This window comes from Aspergillus oryzae, chromosome 3, assembly GCF_000184455.2.
Source record: "Aspergillus oryzae RIB40 DNA, chromosome 3".
NCBI classification, from domain to species: domain Eukaryota; kingdom Fungi; phylum Ascomycota; class Eurotiomycetes; order Eurotiales; family Aspergillaceae; genus Aspergillus; species Aspergillus oryzae.
The window spans coordinates 4,838,831-4,856,223 of NC_036437.1; the positions used below are offsets into that span (position 1 = coordinate 4,838,831).

The following is a 17,393-nucleotide window of genomic DNA, read 5'->3' on the forward strand; positions in this document are numbered from 1 at the left end:
TTTAATTCCCTCATTAACCCATTCTTTGTTCCCTTCCCTCACCCGTCCTACACAAATATTCATTGTAACCCCTTGGGGCCAACTCATCCCTTCCACATTTACTACTTGACATAAAAACAACAATAATGGGCCAACAAGCCTCCGTCCCTCAACCGGACACTCAACTCCAAGTCATTGGAGCAGGACTCTCGCGAACCGGGACTGCCTCTTTCAGTGCAGCCCTGGAGATCCTCCTGGACGGACCCATCTATCACGGCGGCACCCAAACCACCATGGGCCCACCCGTTGAGATAAAATCCTGGAATCAAATCCTCCGCACCTGGCTCGCCGGCGACCGTGCTACTACCCTCTCACTCCTCCGGCGCCGGACCACCGGTTATGCAGCCATCACTGACGCGCCCGCCTCGCAATTAGTGCCTGAGCTCCTCGCCCTCTACCCCGACAGCAAGGTCATCGTCACAGTTCGCGACCCGGACGCTTGGGTCAAGAGCATGCAGCAAATCAGCTCGCTGGTTCAACTGTGGTTCCTAGGCGCGGTACTGCTTCCACTTCCAGGTACGTGATATACTAGCATTATATGCGGACAATTAGCCACTTCCGTAATAGAAAATGACAGCAAAAAGGACTAATCCTAATCAATTAGGAATGCGACATTTCGTGACTTATATCTCCCTGTTGCGGGCACAGTGGGATAAGATCTATGATGGCTCAAGGGATAACGCCTACGTCTACCAGCGCCATATCGAGTGGTTGAAAGAGGTCGTCCCCGCTGATCGGCTGGTCTTTTTCAATGTGAAAGAAGGCTGGGGCCCATTGTGTAAGGCTTTGGGGGAGGACGTTCCGAAGGATATACCTTTTCCGAGAATCAATGATTCTAAGGCGATTGATCGCGTGGCCGAGTATCACATTAAGAGAGGGTTGGCGCGCTGGGCGGTCGTGTTTACTGTGGTTGGGGTTCTGAGTGCTTGGTGGTTTATGAGGGTTTGAAGGGTACCGTGATATTAGGTCAAGGCCAAGCTGTCAGTACGCAATGTGGCAAGGGCTATAACAGACATTTTAAATAAAACATAACGTGCAAAACAGAAACCCCAAGGCCTTGGCCTGTTTAGGGAAGATGGTGTGCGGGGCACTTTCGACAGCATTTAAACCGCGTCATTTCCCCGAACTTTCTCATAGTCACCACTGCTGCTGCTTTCTTCATACTCCACCATCTCCACCATTTTCACAACTTCTCCGATCTCTACTCAACTCACTTATCTCTCAAAAGTAATCATGTCGAGCTCTGGCAAAGGTTACTCTTACACCGGCTCGGGGACCAACAGCCAGGTACGCACCTCTTCACCATCATTTCTTGACTTACGACACCCACCAACAGAGGTTATTACGATATGTCTACGCTCTTCTCTAGTTGCTAATATCCTTTGATTCTTAAATAATCACTATTGCTTGCGTGACTACGACACTGGATCGGATTCGAGCGGTTCTGGTCGTGGTGATACATACATACCACTACTCTAACAGGTCAGTATACTTTATAGAACACCACGAATCCAGCTAACAGACATTGGCAACGGATACTACTATTACTCCAACTCCAACGGCAGCACCTACTACAACGATGGCAAGGGTGGATCGACCTATACTCCCTCCGGTGGAAAGAAATGAAGGGGCTTACAGTATCTTGGATAGCAGAGGTCTGGATTAGGGGCCATGTTGCCGCACTCTGTGTAGATGATTCGTGGAATCTCTGCAGCGATCAATCATTCCTCCGTTACATTTCTGTGACCTTTGTGGATCACCTTTCCTATATCTCGGAAATTCACTGTATGCTACTGAGCAGAAATAGCCGGCCTGTCTTCTACCAGCCTTAGCGCAATATCGATAACTTATTCATATGGTTTCGTTTGACTCAAAAGGTACGCGATAGTTCGCTCGTGTAGTATCCTTCTATGCGCGATCGCGCCACTGTAGGGGCCAACATGAACAGACACGAGAGACAAAGGAAGTATGCCCTATCAATGTGGAATATGCTATTGATATGCTCAATGCAAACGATCTACAAAGCTAATAACTTTCCCCGCGGTAGAGCTCCGCTCAAACCCATCCAGGTTTTTCACAAATACAATGCTGAACACGTCTTCATTCTCCGGTAGAACAAGGAAGAAAGTTCGTACGCGTTTGACCAACTGCTCTTCCGATAGAACGTCTGCTCGGGATGGAGCCCGTAACAGGCGGACTTGCAGAGTTGGTAACCCCGAAGATTCTAGTTGGTCAAGAATTACCTGCCACTGCAGGATACCACATTCCTCCGCCTGTAGCAGGGCTTTCATTTTCTCGAATTCAAAGTATGCGCCGTACCACTTGAAGCTGAAACGACGGTCGCGGCCTTGCATACGAAGCACACGCAAGTACTGCCGTTCACTCTCTGGGACGACGGCGCTGGCCATTTCAGGAAGTGGATGGAGGGATCCAAGATCACCGGTGATATAGCGAACGAGTGGATTACGCAGACGTCGAAGGGAGGTCTGCACAATGATCCCCGTTTCTCCTAACGGAAGAGGGTCAATGTCAGAGGGAGGCTTTCCATCATCCAAACCAGCAGGAGAGAGAATCTCAATGATCATATCGCGGGTATCAAAGACAAAGTCCATCGAACTGCTGTTGAGGTTTTCCTCGCCGACGAGATCAGGATTACTCAACGCCCACGGGCCGGCCTCTGAACTCCCCATGACCGAACAAATCTTAACATCCCCAAGAGTCGCGTGTAGGAATGCCCGTTGTGCGCCGGTCAGCGGCTCGGACGTGTAAATGATCTTGTTGATCTGGATTTGTCTTTGTCTTTCCAATGGTAGTGTAGATATATAGCAGGCCAGTTGGACGATTTGACTAGCATCGCCGGTCAGAACATTGACATGATAGTGAGCCAGAGCTTGGACGACCTCTTCAGGCTCCATATAGTTCCCAGCACTGAGAACAGTGGCTCCGGCGTTCTCCATAGTCTCTGTTGTCAAGTCCAAGGACCTGTATTTCTAATTTAGCTGCATAATCGTGTTGCATAAGATGTACATATACATACCTATAAAAGCCCCCTGATATGTGCACGGACAGTACCCAGTCTTTACGCCTGATAACGCCGCAGATCCGTAGGAGCTTCCCCATTTGAGCCCTCTGCTGTCGATTCTCATGAACATCGACTGCAAACATCATTGGTACTCCTCCGGACCCGCCGCCCGTGATGCTCATGTATGAGCTTTCACGGTACACATTCTCGGGGCTGGCATCGTGCGTGAGCCGCTCCACAGTCTTATAGCTGGATGGTATTAGCTAAGCACAAGAGTAAAATGGGATATTATCTTACATATCATTCTTGTGAAGCAATGGCTGGGATCGAAGGTCAACTCCCGTCTGGTTCTTAACGGCCCAGTCTCGGACTGCCTGTAATGCTGTCTCGTCCAATGGATATTGAATTTCCGGGTTATAGAAGGGATGCCTATTCGCGACGGCAAGAACCTCCGACAACGAGAAGCTTTTCATGGTCATCGTAGTGGTTTACTTGTGAGTTAGAGCTGGGACAAGAAAATCAAGTTTGATGCTTCCGCTACGACACTTCGGGAAGTGGGTTAGAAACTCCATGACAGGTGCTGCAGTTTCTTCATATACGAGTCACCTGAATGGTACAGGAAGTGGATTGCTCGACAGGCTGTCATTGGGCGGAAAAGACAAGAAGACTTCAGCTGAGATGCGACTTGGCTTTGGTCTTCCGAAATCCACTTCAGCTTCGCAGGGTTAACGAAGACTAGCGTCCCTCAGCCGCTCACGGACCACCCGAGGTTACCTGACCTGTATAACGATCTCCGCAAGATGGATGATTTGTCTATGAATTTAGTAATAGCGTTGCTTCATGGTTGCTTTTCAGCCGTATTCTTGTATTCCCCCTTTTTGATCTTAGTACGAGGTAACGGGACGATACCCTAATTCCCTGCGAATGGACTCACGCACGTGTCGCGTACAGTTTGGTGTACAAAGTATGTGAAGAACAATGCGTGTAACTAATTACAGCCACTCATGCTACCTACCAATAGTAGATTAAAGTTAAAGTAGCCAAGTAGACGTCGATGGTTCCTTACAGACATGGTCCTCTACGAGGTGCCAGAGCTCCTTAGGACAGGTGTGCGTTGAGACATACGCTTACATAACGCCATATCAATTTAAAAATTTTATAAGAGGAAGATACAGCCCTAAGACATGAAGACATCAAGCCAGTCATTATTGGAAGTCGCGGTGCGGAATATCCAAAAGCCTATCCAAGCTCATCTCCGCTACTCAGAATGGGAAGTGTGGGCATCTCTGCAGATGAGGTCGTTGACAACCTGATCCGCAAACATATTGAGGAATTGAGCAACGACCCATATGTTTCCCAAAGTGATCATCCCTTCTTCGTGGCCGATGGCAGCAGGATTGTCGAACAACACCTGCGGTGGAAGAGCTCCTTGCCAGATATCCAGCCATTCTATGGTCAGTATTCATCCCTCCCTCCCTTGTAGGTCAGGGATACTCGAGCTATCAGGAAATTGTAAATGTAATGCTAAATCAAGAGTACAGCGGTGAAATGCAACTCAGATGTGAACTTCCTCCGGTACCTCGACCGGCTAGGAGTCAACTTTGATTGCGCCTCCCAGGGCGAAATTGAACTTATCCTTAGCCTGGGCGTTGACCCTTCTCGCATCATCTTTGCCCATCCATGCAAGTCAATTTCCGCGCTACACTTTGCCGCTAAGCAAGGTATTCGCTGGGCTACCTTTGATAATATCGATGAACTGGAGAAGGTCAAACAACATAGTCCGCAGATAGGGCTCCTGCTTCGTATATTTGCTGAAGATGACGGGGCAAAAGTCTGTCTGGGCGACAAGTTTGGTGCCCCTTGGAACACTACGGTAGCCTTGCTAGAGAGGGCAAGGGAATTACACCTGCAGATAGTAGGTGTCAGCTTTCACATCGGTATGTTACTGTGCTTAACTGGTAGTTGATCTCTGCGACATGCTTTCGGCTCCTCGGTTTTCCAATCTTTTCCTTTCTTTTCTTTTTTTTTTCTTTTTTTTTTCTTTTTCTTTTTCTTTTTTTTTTCGTGGCCTCATGCACAGTATCATTCAATGCAAGAGCTATCTCTCCTAGGTTCGGTAGCTAACGGATGTCAGGGTCTGGAGCGTCTGACCCCGAGGCATTTACCACAGCTATACAGCAGGCAAGGCACGTGTTCGACCAAGGTGAACGTCTAGGGTTCAACATGACCGTTCTAGACGTGGGCGGTGGATTCCAACACACAAACTTCGAGTTCATGGCTTCGAGCCTACGCCCAGCCCTCGCACGAGAGTTCGGCGATCGACCAGTGCGGGTAATTGCAGAGCCAGGCCGATTCTTTGCAACACCATGTTACACCTTAGTTTGCAAGGTTATTGCGCGTCGCACGCATATTGGAGCAGCTCCTTCCAACCCCGCGGACATGCTGTATCAAAATGACGGACTGTACGGTTGTTTCAGCTGCGGCTGGAGTGAGGGTGAAGAGTACATGCCAGTACTGGTTAAACAAAATGAAGGAAGAGATGATCATCGAGAAAGTGGGGAGCACAGGTACTCCCTCTGGGGCCCTACTTGCGACAGCATCGATCAAATCGCGAAAGAAGTTGTCATGGATGGTGAGGTTAAGGTTGGTGATTGGTTGGTATACAAGGATATGGGAGGTGAGTCTTTTTTTCTAGCCATTGATTACTAAAGAGCTGGGTGGAACTGATGACGTCTTTAGCCTATACAATGTCGGCATCATCCCAGTTTAATGGGTTTCCGAATAGCTACACTGTAATTTACCAAGATTTCTAATGTCTGACCTATCAAACCTCATATACACCCCGACAACCCTACCTCTTCCTGTGCAAAAGCATCCTTCTAGATTTGACTAGTCCAGTATTATAATTTGCCTGGCAGAAGAGACACGGTCAGCAACCCGCGGCTATTAAGAAGAGTCCGTGTGGATCCGTTGATCCACTGAGCACCATTTCGACGCAGCTTTCAGCTGCGCCATCAGCCGCAGAGATTGGATCTCGACTCTCAGTGCTGAGTGAGCAGCTCTGCAGTAGTGGGACCTAGCGTCATGTAGCTCTCCACTTAACCTCCACCAATAATACACAGTAGGAAAAGATCGCCGAGGTACTAAGACACTTATGGTCTGACCTCAAGGGATCAACGCCAGGACGAACAGGATCTGCAGCCTCGAACAGATGTTCCCGCAGCAGTGGATGTTTACACGGCTGAACGCGGCATCTCTCTCGGTTCTTGCGATCTGTTTTCTTTTCCTCGCCTATTGCTCTTGGTAGAGAGTAGACCAGCGAAGCTATCACGATGTGTGGTCCATGCTTCCTCAGAGAAAACTCAATTACGGTGAAAGTGGCCCCTGAGGTTAATCCTACCAGGGAATATGATCGACCTTTTACCGTACTCGATCCATGGGTTCGTGGAAATATCCGACTTCTTTCGGTTTCCATGACCCCCACTGTCGATCATTGGTCCGGCATATTGGTCATTGGAATTACTCCTCGCTTCTTTTGTCTCACTTAGTTCAGCTCTGCTCCACCAGTGCTCTGCATTGAACATGTAGTTCCGCATTTAAATCTGCAGTAGTTGTAAAATTCGAGGTCAAATGAATAGCGCCATTGCTTTTCATGCTAGAAAATCAACCAGAGGCCTAACATACACAATAAAGAAGATAAGTAAAAGAAAAGAAAAATAAAAAGATAATTAGAGAATAATCTCTTCAAGGACCCGTGATTCAGGTACTGGAAACCTCGGCTGAATGCGAAACGACGCCATTAGCAAACGGAATAGCATTCCATCTCACCCGACGCAGATGCCTCGCTGGGTCCTTGATTCCATTCCGCGCATGCAGCCACCGGTAATTATCGAGTAGAATGATCGATCTTTCCGGTAAATCAGCTGCAGTAAGATGCAGCGTCGATTGCGACAATGCCTCCATGTCCTGTAACGCGCCCTTCAGCTCCTTCAGCGCCGCAGCTGCCCTGGCGCTCAAAGGCGTCACAATCTCGTCCCGGTATCGCATCATCAGACAATGGTCTTCCGTGTCGATGGCAAATAGGCTACCCACAATGTGACGTTGATCTGGGTGTTTAATGAATTCTGGTGGAATGGTGATCTGAAATTCCGGTTCGAGTAGAGCGGCCTTGGTGGTAGGAGAGAGGAACTGGCTCAGTCGGTCGATCTTCATGACAGAGAGGGTGCCCCCACCGTAGCGATCGTGCTGGAGAACTTGTAGCGCAAAAAACCGTGGTGGGGCGTGCTCGTAGCTGCAATCTGTGTGCCAAGGGAATTCCTGCATTGTTTCTGATCGCGCTTGGTGATTCTCTGTCTGAAAGCTGGTCTCGCTGGGGCGGACGTCCCAGAACCAGCCCCGAGAGGCGCTATGTGTGATGGGGAGGCCGTGGCCATGGTTTTTGGAGAGGCTGACGATAAGGCTTTCGAGGTATTGGCTTTTGGGGTCGGGAAAGCTCAGGCTGATTTTGAGGATGCCGTGGCCTTTGAGGTTGTTATGTACATCGCGAACATGGTGGAGGTGCTGGGAGGAAGCGAGGTCTTGTGCCACTAAATGAGGTACTGTCGGCACGGCGTCTGTTGTGAATCGGCGAGTTGGTCTTTGTATCACCGGGAGGTATTGCCTAGGGCTTGTGCTTATGTTGAGAAGTCGAGCACATATGCTCGGGGATCGCGCCGTGTGGAAATGACGTCCTATATGTTGCATGACGGGCAACTGGATTCCTTGGAGGACAGCGATGGACAGGACAGTAAGGGGGGGGGCAAGTCTCATATTCTAGCCGGGTGTCTTTGCGCAGGGGATGCCACCGATTTCAAAGGAAGGATGCGTCCTAGAATGGAACCAATGAATTCCCCTAGGCGAAAGACGTGCATGACTATTGTTGACAGGATCCCCTTGTAGGCAACTAGGCATCACACCTGAGTAAAGTCAATTTAAAGTTACGTAAATTGAGCTGGGTAAGGAGATGCCGATGTGACTGTGTACATGACAGCTTTTGATACAAAGTTGCCTTGGTGAAGCTCCGCTGGCTGCAGCTGAAGTACTAGGTCGAAGCTCCACTATCCAATCGTTCAGCTGCGTCGCCCCGTCCTTGAGATCACCATGCAATAGCCTCTTTCGGTGTAGTACATGGTGCTATTCTAGACCATGGCAAGTGGATCCCTCCCTGCAGATGACGAGAGAACTGAAATTCTCGGTAATATCGGTTGCAATTCAATGTTGGTTAAAGCGCAAGAGATCTTCCGGCACTCGCTGCCAATAGTCCAGAGCTATGTCGAACGTGACAGTGTTGCGTGATTCTGCTACTAGATTATCGGATTTCATAAGGAGTACATACAAAGCGCAATTGCTTTTTAAATATATCTTTTTTTTATTTAATACGGTTTTGTGTATGTCGCTGTAGACCGACGCCTATTGCGTCCTTATTACACCTAGTAACAGGGCCTGTGCATTCTATATCGTGTCTAGTACTTCCCCATCATTATCAATCACGTGAAAGACTAGATACATGAACAATTTAATATCACTCTGAGCTCTCCGCGTATTCATCCAAGACAGAGCAGATCCACCCGCCACCATGGCTGACAGCACAGATTCTGTCTGGACTACTTCGCCATGTTCCCAGGCCCAATAGCTGGCCGTTTGTAGTGTGATAGGTCCCAATTAGTGGATAATTACCTCTATCACCTGACGAGTTGAGGATGACTTCGTATAGACGTGGCCAGATGCGACGTTGAACCACATACATAGTATTTCCCGACACAAAGTGAGGGTTGCGGAGACGCTCAAGGGTTGATAACCACTCGTCGGGCCCGACTTCATCTCCAAAGATAATCCCCGCACCTTTACCTCCACGAATCGGCTTGAGCAGGTACTCCTTTCTTAACTCCGGCGAATCCGCCAAAGTCTGAATTAGCTCATTCAGCTCCGATGATCCAGGGATAAACGAATCCGAAATGCCTCTCTCGAGGGCTTCTCCCTGGTCGTGAGTTAAGACTTTCCGGGCTACCAATGTCGGGATCTCCTGCTTGATGATACCAAGTATGCGCTTGTCATGCACTAGGAGAATAGTGCGCATATCGTTAAAGCAGCGTAAGCTAATCTCACGTAGCATCTCTCGTGAGAGACCAAATAACTCATGTTGGTGGAGTTCCAGGCCAACTTGGTGCACCTCTTCCACAACCTCACCTTTACTGGTAACAAGTAGAGGGGATTCATTGATAAGCGAAGCATTCTGTTGATCCTTTACCAAACAACAGAGCTTAGAACCATTTTTCCTTTGGGGATCTGGAATTAACCGAAGATCTGCAGGGGTGATCAGCCGGGGCTTGATTCCAATGTGACGATACACGAAGTCGATAAACATGTGGATATCGATTCCCGGCTCTTCACCCTTGAGCAGGTGCAATGGGCGGTCAGGATTGAAGAGACTGAGCAGCCCATCTAGGATCTATTGAATGTGGTGAAGGATTAGTCAGATAAACGTTGCAAGACGGTAGCGTTGCGTCAGATATGAAAGCCCTACCTTTGAAGAATCGGTCGCATGGATGAGGCCATTCCTCCCCGCACCAAGGTCGCTCAGGCCTTCTTGTCCGTATGCTTGGTGCATAAACCCGTTGAAACAAAAACGTGCATTAATCTCTGTGAGACGGTAGGTTTCCGTCGAGGGTCCACCGCTGTAGTCCCCAACCAGAAAGTCCGGTCTCCAAGAGCCCAGACGAGCCTCGTAGGGCACCCCGTTATGGGAATGTTGGTGCTCGAGCCACTATTACGAAGGGTTAGATCGGACAAATAGGGTATCTCTCCCCACGTGGCAGGACAAAGAAGTTGAAGAACATACCCGCAGCAGATCTTCTTCATCTCGTGTTAGAGGCATGCGCTCGGGGAATCGGGCATCCAGATCCGTCCACCACCGTTTTACAATATCCACGATGGCGGTGACTAAAGCGTTGTGCAGCTGTTCGAGCTGTTCTTGATGCTTTGCTGTGACGAGGATGGGACGGGGACATGAAGCCTTGTTGGAGCCATGATGCCACAGATGTTCCGGGCAGAAGCCCAGTATACTGGCCTGGAGGATTTCATGTTCCTGAGTGTACAATTGTTTATCTCCTTGATACGAAGCCACAGGTTCATAGCCCTTGGGACCAATCCCAAGATGAACTTGTTGAAGCTGTCCGGTAGTAGGGTACTTCATTGGGTCGTATTACGGGTGGGTTATGTGGGTAAACCTGGGGGTAGGACAGGAGACCGATGGGCCATGTTATTTAAGTCCACAAGATAGTAGGCTAGCCCCTCGGATGCATAGAACATTGGAACAGGAACAAATTCCAGGCACCTCCACCGACATCCGATCTACCCACTGGATGTGAGGTCACGACGGAGTCATTGGGGCTATCGTAGACCGTGGCAATACGGGGGGAAAGAGCCACTTTTTGGATGCAACCTAGGACATCAGGGTTTTAGCGCTGCAGTTCTTTCAATAAACATGTATTTTCCCAGTGTGATTCTCAACAAATTCATTTACCTAATGTTTCTGAACCGTAAAATTTAGACTATTTAAAACCATTTCACTGACTAACCATTGTTGGTCATATTACGGAGTACTCCGATGTGAATCTTAAACTCTAATCTTTGCTTTAAATCTTTAGAATATCTACGCGGACAATTCTCTGAGAATAGGTATACAATGGCTACCAGACCACAAAGTAGTCCCATATTTGTCAATTAAAGGTATTTGAATTTCCTTAATTTTTCTCAAAAACACTGCAGCCAACGCGACATAACTTGGAAAAAGCCACCCAGAGCTGAAAGCAGGTTCGCACGCGCTAAATCTGATCGACATCATTAGCTCCCTAACATGCTTCAGCTCGGGCCCGGGAGTAAATTGCGCACATTTTCTTATGCACGTTGACTGTAGTGATTACCACACTTTCGGACAGCTGAAAGATCTTCGTCTTCCTATTGGACGCCTAAAATAACTTAGGCGGCGCGAGGAATTGCCTCGACCCCACGGATGCCTCGTTGAAGCACCAATGACTTGATATGTAATTCTGGGCTAATGCATGTAGAACTTTTTACGGTATATTGTTGCTCGTCATGACCCACATAACTAAACAATTGATCTGAGAGATTCAAAAGGGAATTAATGTTCTGGAATACAAAAGATGATCTTGCCAAGCTGAGTATCCACTTTGCATGCCCAGCTATCCTTCAAGCCAAGGTTGAGTAGTGGGGAAAAACAAATAGCCCAATGGATCGAGAAAGGGCTAAGCAGGACGCAGTGTGACATCTCGTATGCAAGGAGTGCTGCCTGCCATTTCATCGCTTCATCGCAATCCTTAATAAGAATGGTGTGCCCTGGGTTCTCCCTGCAGTGCTTTAACCGCATATGCACGCTTAGAATAATAAGACGTACATGTAATAGGTGCGTTTCCTAGAAAATAGCACCTGATCCCGGACATTAGTTCTCAATGTAAATATTTTCTGACACCGACTGGGTGGTCTGCTGGGTAGCTGCCTGTCATTAGTCCCCAGTATAGCTTTTATCAGGGTCAGGATGTGACGACTATAGGGAAGACCGTCCACTAGGGTGGAAAACTGCATTGGCCTTTGCCCATTTGAATGTTACAATTCTTCAGGCAGGCATTTCGGAATTTGAACTGGTTTTGCGACACTTCATATAAATCCCTCTGATATAGCCAGTGTTGGATATTGCCTGGGATGCGACTAACCACTTCTTCGCCATGATTTGTTAAGTCTACTTTTGATAAACTATAAAAGCATGATGGTTATCAGATCGGCAATCAGATTTACAAATAATGCCGCCACCAGGTGCCGTGCAAAGGTTGACCGACCCTCAAAGGTTAAGCTTAATACAACGTACCTCGTGGTCTATTTGTCAAAATACATGCTGTATAGTCATTTGGAGGGCCACGGCAAGCAGCGTCGTTGTAGCTTACATTCTTCACACTGCGATTGGGGTTACGGTTACACTGTTCCACTTAATCGCGTCCCGATCTTTTGCACAGGGGCACTATCCCTGATTGGCTGTGTATTCTTAGTCTTCTAAGCTAGATAATGCGTTAAGCTTGTAATGCGGGAGCTAGATAAACATAAGTGTCTCATCGTCAATAACCTGGCAAAGGGAAGTAATGGTCCCAGGGAGTGGCTATCAGTGGAAGCATGGAGAGTCATCTTCCCAAATGCCATTTTCCTACCGGCAGCATTAGTAAACAAAATATATCAGGGCTTGTCTAATCCAGTAAGCTGGTGTGTATGAAGTTATTCTCTCCGACAACTTCGAAGAGGTGGCGAGTATTTGACCAGATTCAGCGACACAACTGTGTTTTGGGAAGGGTCTAGTCTGAGACTGTAAATAGATACTTTAAGCATAGCTGCAGGTCCTGGGCCCTAATAGAGACCTGTGTTAGCGGTGATATCTGTCCATAGTTCGTATGGAGATGTAGCTACTATGCGACATCGATATCTTTTGTTTCCTACTTGACGGACCAGAACTGTGTTACATTGAACTAAAGGGAGTTGATTATATACATCAGTAGAGCTCATCTCTGGACTATCAGTAGGGAGCGAAGATAATAAAATATCGTCAAAACCTATCCTCTTTTCATTGCTAATCCCGGTTGTCCTTTATACGGTGCCAACAACGGTTTTTGTCGATGTGCTTTCACTCACTGCTAGGGTTTAGTTCAGTATAACGGCATGTTCTACAAAATCGTATTCAGTATGAAGGAATATCCCTTTGTTCAGAGTGGTGATGTGAAATAGTCGCCGTTAGGTACTCGATGAGATACAAATATAAGGTAGAAATGTTCTGTGAGGTTTCAATTCTCTCGATTTCGTGGGTCGGTCGGAAGCCCAACCTAGTATTCTAAACATATCCATCAAGATACGAATGCCCCGTCCAAAAATACCCTTTTGCGCCAGCTAATACGATTAGTAGAAAAACTAATTAAACAATCTAAGCAGGCACCATCGCCACCTTCGTTCCATGTCTACTCGCCAATGTAAGGGCGAGACGTTCCCGATACGGCTCCGGGTCCCGACTAGTGATCTCCTTGAACGACTGCACGATTCGTACGGTCGTGTAAGACGCCTCAGTCAAGGCAAATTGCTGTCCGAGGCAAATGCGAGGGCCCCCGTTAAATGGTAGATAACCCCAACCGGGTCGTATGGTCTCCCATCGTTCCGGACGAAACTCTTCCGCGTCGGGACCGAATATATCGTGGCGTCGATGCATCACGTACACGTCGTAGGCGACTCTTTGGCCCTTGGCGACGAACACGGGTGACTTCCCGTCTGGTCCGCCGCCGACGGGGAGGAAGGTGTCTTCGTTTGCTGTGCGGCTGTTGGATGGGACCACGGGGTATAGGCGCAGAGCTGTGGGTGGTTATTATTGTGAAGATCGGGAAAACATCATACAGGATTGAACTTACTCTCGTTGATCACCCAGGATAGGTATTTCAACTGTTTCAGCTCCTCGAAGGACGGGCATTTCCCGTCGAGTGTTGCAACCTCGCTTCGGAGGAGATCCCAGATATCTGGACGCCGTGCGAGGTTGTAGAATACCATGCTCAGGAGACTGGCGGTCGTGTCTCGCCCCGCAAGTAGGATATTTAAGATTTGATCGGTGATATCGCTTGGATTGTCTGTTTCCTTGGCGAGCTCTTCGAGAAATACATATCGCGACTGTGAGTCGGTTGTATCACCCGCATGTTTCTCAGCGTCGAGGGAGTGTCGGTATTCAATAGCCTTTTTCACAAAGTTGCCGACATATCCTCTCGCTTCTCTGACAGACTCTCTGAACCTGGGTCTGAAAATCAGTTGATCGAATGGTGCGATAACCATACTAAACGCTATTTCATCCTGAGCGACATTGAAGTGATGGGCAAAACTGGATGACCCAGCGGAAGATCCAAGGCGCAAAGACTCAACAGACTCTCCGAATAGAAACTCAGTCGCCGTATCGAGTGTCTAGAGGATATACTATTAGCTTTGACACCGGGGTATTCCAGATACGAAAGTTCTCCATACCAGATTGAAAAAGAGCTCTTGAAGGTCCACCGTCGAACCATCTCGAGGAATCCGGCTGATCAGCCTTTGGATGTGTCTCTCATGCAGATCGGTCGCCGCGATCTGTGTCCGAGTAAAACTCGGTCTCAACAGAGTCCGAGAATGTTCCCATTGTGGGCCATCGGCTGCGAAGATGCCATCGCCTAAGAGCGGATGGAATGTTCTCCGTCTTGTTTCTCCCAGGTCGAACTGTTTAAACTTCACCGCCAGGATGGTTTTGATGTTCTCCGGTTCAGCGGTGAATATATCATCGTCACCCAGAACTGAGGTCGCGAAGGTGTTCCCATGACGTCGATATTTTTCTAGCGTGTATTCCATCAGGTAGTCCTCACGAAACACCCGAAGCATAGATCGCACTTCATCTAAGCCCAGCACGGGATCTTTATGGTGATCTCTTGGCGGAGGCAAGCAACCGTGTCGTTTTTTGAACTGTCGTACTATGTAAGTCCTGGCATTAGCGGGGGCTTATGGTTGGTGGGGCAGTACACACTTTGAACGGCTCTACTTATTTTGCGGGCAAGATATACGCCCGCAACTATCAGAAAGAGATATGTAAGAAAACTCAGGGAAACAGCCATGGTGAATCCTCTGGTGGCACAATTTTCGACCTTGATTGCCTATAAGCAGGAAAAGGCGCCAGAATTATATATCTATGCTGGAATTACCTGCTGAGATAAGCTCTCGTGGGGGCCCTTCCATCCAGCATTGGATTCGAAGAGAGTGCGTGGTGACGCTTACCCCGACCTCCGAAGCCTTGTCGACCACTAAGAGTCCAGTCAGGACCTTCAGGAATGCCTCCTTTCGGAGATATGGACCTACATGGTCGGTTATGTCGTTTGAAAGTGGGTCTCAAAGGAATGGAGATCGGTCCCTAACAGATCTAGGCACATATTCGTGACCAATGTGGTGGTTGATATTCCACACTCAAGGGATTGTGGCGTAGATGCGGGATGCTACCGCCTAAGGCAACAAGGATCGTACAGGCAGGCGGAGATAGAGGCGGTACGTATCGCCGAACCCCGATAGGAGATAGACACCTAAGGCAACAGTGAGAGAGTGCGCCAAGGGTATAGAAGAATACACTGTTACAACGTCTACGTTTGACATTATCCACCTAAAATACCCATTCCATCGTGACTAGTCCAAGCTGACCAGATTCATTAGTAAGCAGACCAAAGTATTTCGAACCCCACCGCATAGCTCCATTGCTAGGTCGTATATTCGGGACTACTAGTAAGGCTTGCTACGCTTCGCTCCGCGCGCTAATGACTGGTGAGCCTGCCCACGTCAACCCAGTGAGTAACCTCCTAGGCAACGCCAGACATTGAAGTCGTATTGCTGGCGCTACGTTGGAGGTGTCGGCATAATCCCACCAAAATTGGAGGCATCTTCAGGTGAATCAAAGCCACTCGGCATGACCGACCCGAACAACGTCCGTAGATCAATCCCGGGCAACAGAGGGTCGCTACCGAAGTCGAAACTAGCATCCATTGCAGGATAGTAGAGACTATCTGCCGACTCACCGACGCTCTCTGTATGCTTGTATGGTTCCAACTCCCCACTAAGCTCAACATGGGGTTGTTGATTGTCCTAGATGCGTCCAGTGGTCAGCCGAATAGGTCACATGGATGACAAGATACGTTCTTACGGGTGCGTTGTGTTCCAATGCTACTGGCAGTTGAGCGTTACTCACGACACCCGATCCTGTCTTGATATGGCCACGGAAAGGTCTTTGTGCCGGGGTAAGAGTGGCGTCCATAATTTCCCCGAGACCACGTCCACCGTTTACATCTCTGACGTGCTGTCGCGCTATGTGGGCAAACTCTGAGGCCAATGAGCAGGGCAAGGATCCATTCGATGCATGCTCAACAAGAGCAAAGTGCCCCGAAACAATATCAAGCATTGCCAAACTGGTCTTTGTTTCCGGGTGTGTGGGATTGTGGATTACGAAGTCGAAAAGGAGAAAGAGGGCTACAAGTGGCATGATGGCAAGAATACTGCATTAATTGTCAGATTCGCAGACAGCACTGAATGACAAAGGGCTAATCACTTACAACAGTGGTGTATGGGGTGCCTTGTCAATATATTGAGTCAGCTCAATTATCCGTCGAGCAGAAGCCATCAGACTTCGTCTGCTGTCTTCTTGTCGCACACCATCGTCTGAGCCGATCTGGAGGGTAAGTCGCGCTAAAGCAATGACCATACTATGGTAGGAGTAATGGGTTTGGAGAGCGACCATTTTAGAGACAGGTTCGGTGAAGGTTTGTGGAGAACAAGACTCTCCAGGTCGAAAACCGTCTGGCACGGTCAGTCGCCATTTTTCCAGGCGCTCATGGACATGATCAATTCTTGTGTAGTATGTTTCTGTGGAGCTTTGAGTGGCGGTAATGGAGAATAGAAGCTCATATGCTTGTGATGTTATCCTGGCAAATCGGATGGAGGACAAAAACCAGTTATAGCTCCCAAAGCTCGCCTCTGGTGTTTCTGGAATTGGACACCCTACGTTATAATCTGCGATCAACTATCGCAGCTTTAGCAGTGGTTCATTTCTAGAAAGTCGTAAACTTACCGAGTTCTCCCTATTTTGAAATGCTAACTGCTTCTCCATGCCGTAGATAACCCAAAATGTGCGCAGACACCACACTTGTTGCTCTCTGCTGCAAATGGCTCGGTGATATCTGAGCGCGTGCGCCATGCGCGCTGCTTCCATGATTAGGATTTCGTCGATCTGCAAGCAACAGGTGTTCATGGCAAAAATGGACATAGCAGTCAAGGCTTGTAGGCTAAGCAACGATTCTCGTGGTACGAGAATGTCGACCATTAGGCCTAGTGACATTTGGAAGAATTTCCATGCTTTGCCCTTCCCGGGGTCGAAGGATCCGCCATCATGGTACTGACATCCCAATGCAAGGACTGCGTGATACAGAGCAGAAAATGCAGGAGTGCCTTCCAATGTCTGCGCAAGGGTCGCCGAAAACGCCGTCTCCTCGAAGCTCTGTCGGTCAAGGAACGGGTACATCGGATGGATACGCTTAAAGTAGACTACCGACCTGTTAGACTGTGTATGGACCTAGGCTAACTTCCGGATCACAACCATCTACATATGCCCGAGTCAACTCCAGAGAGATACGCGTGGAGCCGGGTGGCTTTTTGAACGTAACTGGGGAAATGGACGTCGCACCCCGTGCGGTAACACGGTCCTCAA

General features: G+C 48.5%; 7 protein-coding genes across 7 annotated transcripts; 2 read left to right on the forward strand and 5 right to left on the reverse strand.

The window, feature by feature from the left end:
* Positions 1-125: 125 nt before the first annotated feature.
* On the forward strand, positions 126-987 carry AO090026000100 (sulfotransferase family protein; the record flags this gene model as incomplete). The annotated part of the gene is made up of 2 exons (XM_001821545.1): positions 126-555; positions 644-987. 2 exons carry the CDS (start codon positions 126-128, stop codon positions 985-987), a joined length of 774 nt encoding a protein of 257 aa, XP_001821597.1.
* A 1,055-nt stretch (positions 988-2,042) lies between these two features.
* AO090026000098 (uncharacterized protein) lies at positions 2,043-3,540 on the reverse strand (the record flags this gene model as incomplete). The annotated part of the gene is made up of 3 exons (XM_001821544.3): positions 2,043-3,021; positions 3,077-3,310; positions 3,359-3,540. 3 exons carry the CDS (start codon positions 3,538-3,540, stop codon positions 2,043-2,045), a joined length of 1,395 nt encoding a protein of 464 aa, XP_001821596.1.
* A 788-nt stretch (positions 3,541-4,328) lies between these two features.
* Positions 4,329-5,874, forward strand: AO090026000097 (type III PLP-dependent enzyme; the record flags this gene model as incomplete). The annotated part of the gene is made up of 4 exons (XM_001821543.1): positions 4,329-4,515; positions 4,603-4,998; positions 5,196-5,738; positions 5,801-5,874. The coding sequence occupies 4 exons, from the start codon at positions 4,329-4,331 to the stop codon at positions 5,872-5,874; spliced, it is 1,200 nt and encodes a 399-aa protein (XP_001821595.1).
* A 946-nt stretch (positions 5,875-6,820) lies between these two features.
* AO090026000096 (uncharacterized protein) lies at positions 6,821-7,384 on the reverse strand (the record flags this gene model as incomplete). Its single annotated transcript, XM_023236221.1, has 1 exon — positions 6,821-7,384. One exon carries the CDS (start codon positions 7,382-7,384, stop codon positions 6,821-6,823), a length of 564 nt encoding a protein of 187 aa, XP_023090895.1.
* Positions 7,385-8,621: 1,237 nt separating this feature from the next.
* On the reverse strand, positions 8,622-10,292 carry AO090026000095 (uncharacterized protein; the record flags this gene model as incomplete). Its single annotated transcript, XM_001821541.3, has 3 exons — positions 8,622-9,548; positions 9,624-9,863; positions 9,939-10,292. 3 exons carry the CDS (start codon positions 10,290-10,292, stop codon positions 8,622-8,624), a joined length of 1,521 nt encoding a protein of 506 aa, XP_001821593.3.
* Positions 10,293-13,076: 2,784 nt separating this feature from the next.
* Positions 13,077-14,766, reverse strand: AO090026000094 (cytochrome P450; the record flags this gene model as incomplete). Its single annotated transcript, XM_001821540.3, has 4 exons — positions 13,077-13,495; positions 13,552-14,089; positions 14,150-14,625; positions 14,679-14,766. The coding sequence occupies 4 exons, from the start codon at positions 14,764-14,766 to the stop codon at positions 13,077-13,079; spliced, it is 1,521 nt and encodes a 506-aa protein (XP_001821592.1).
* A 1,090-nt stretch (positions 14,767-15,856) lies between these two features.
* AO090026000093 (fungal specific transcription factor domain-containing protein) lies at positions 15,857-17,207 on the reverse strand (the record flags this gene model as incomplete). The annotated part of the gene is made up of 4 exons (XM_023236223.1): positions 15,857-15,859; positions 15,882-16,185; positions 16,243-16,709; positions 16,758-17,207. 4 exons carry the CDS (start codon positions 17,205-17,207, stop codon positions 15,857-15,859), a joined length of 1,224 nt encoding a protein of 407 aa, XP_023090894.1.
* Between the last annotated feature and the right edge of the window lie 186 nt (positions 17,208-17,393).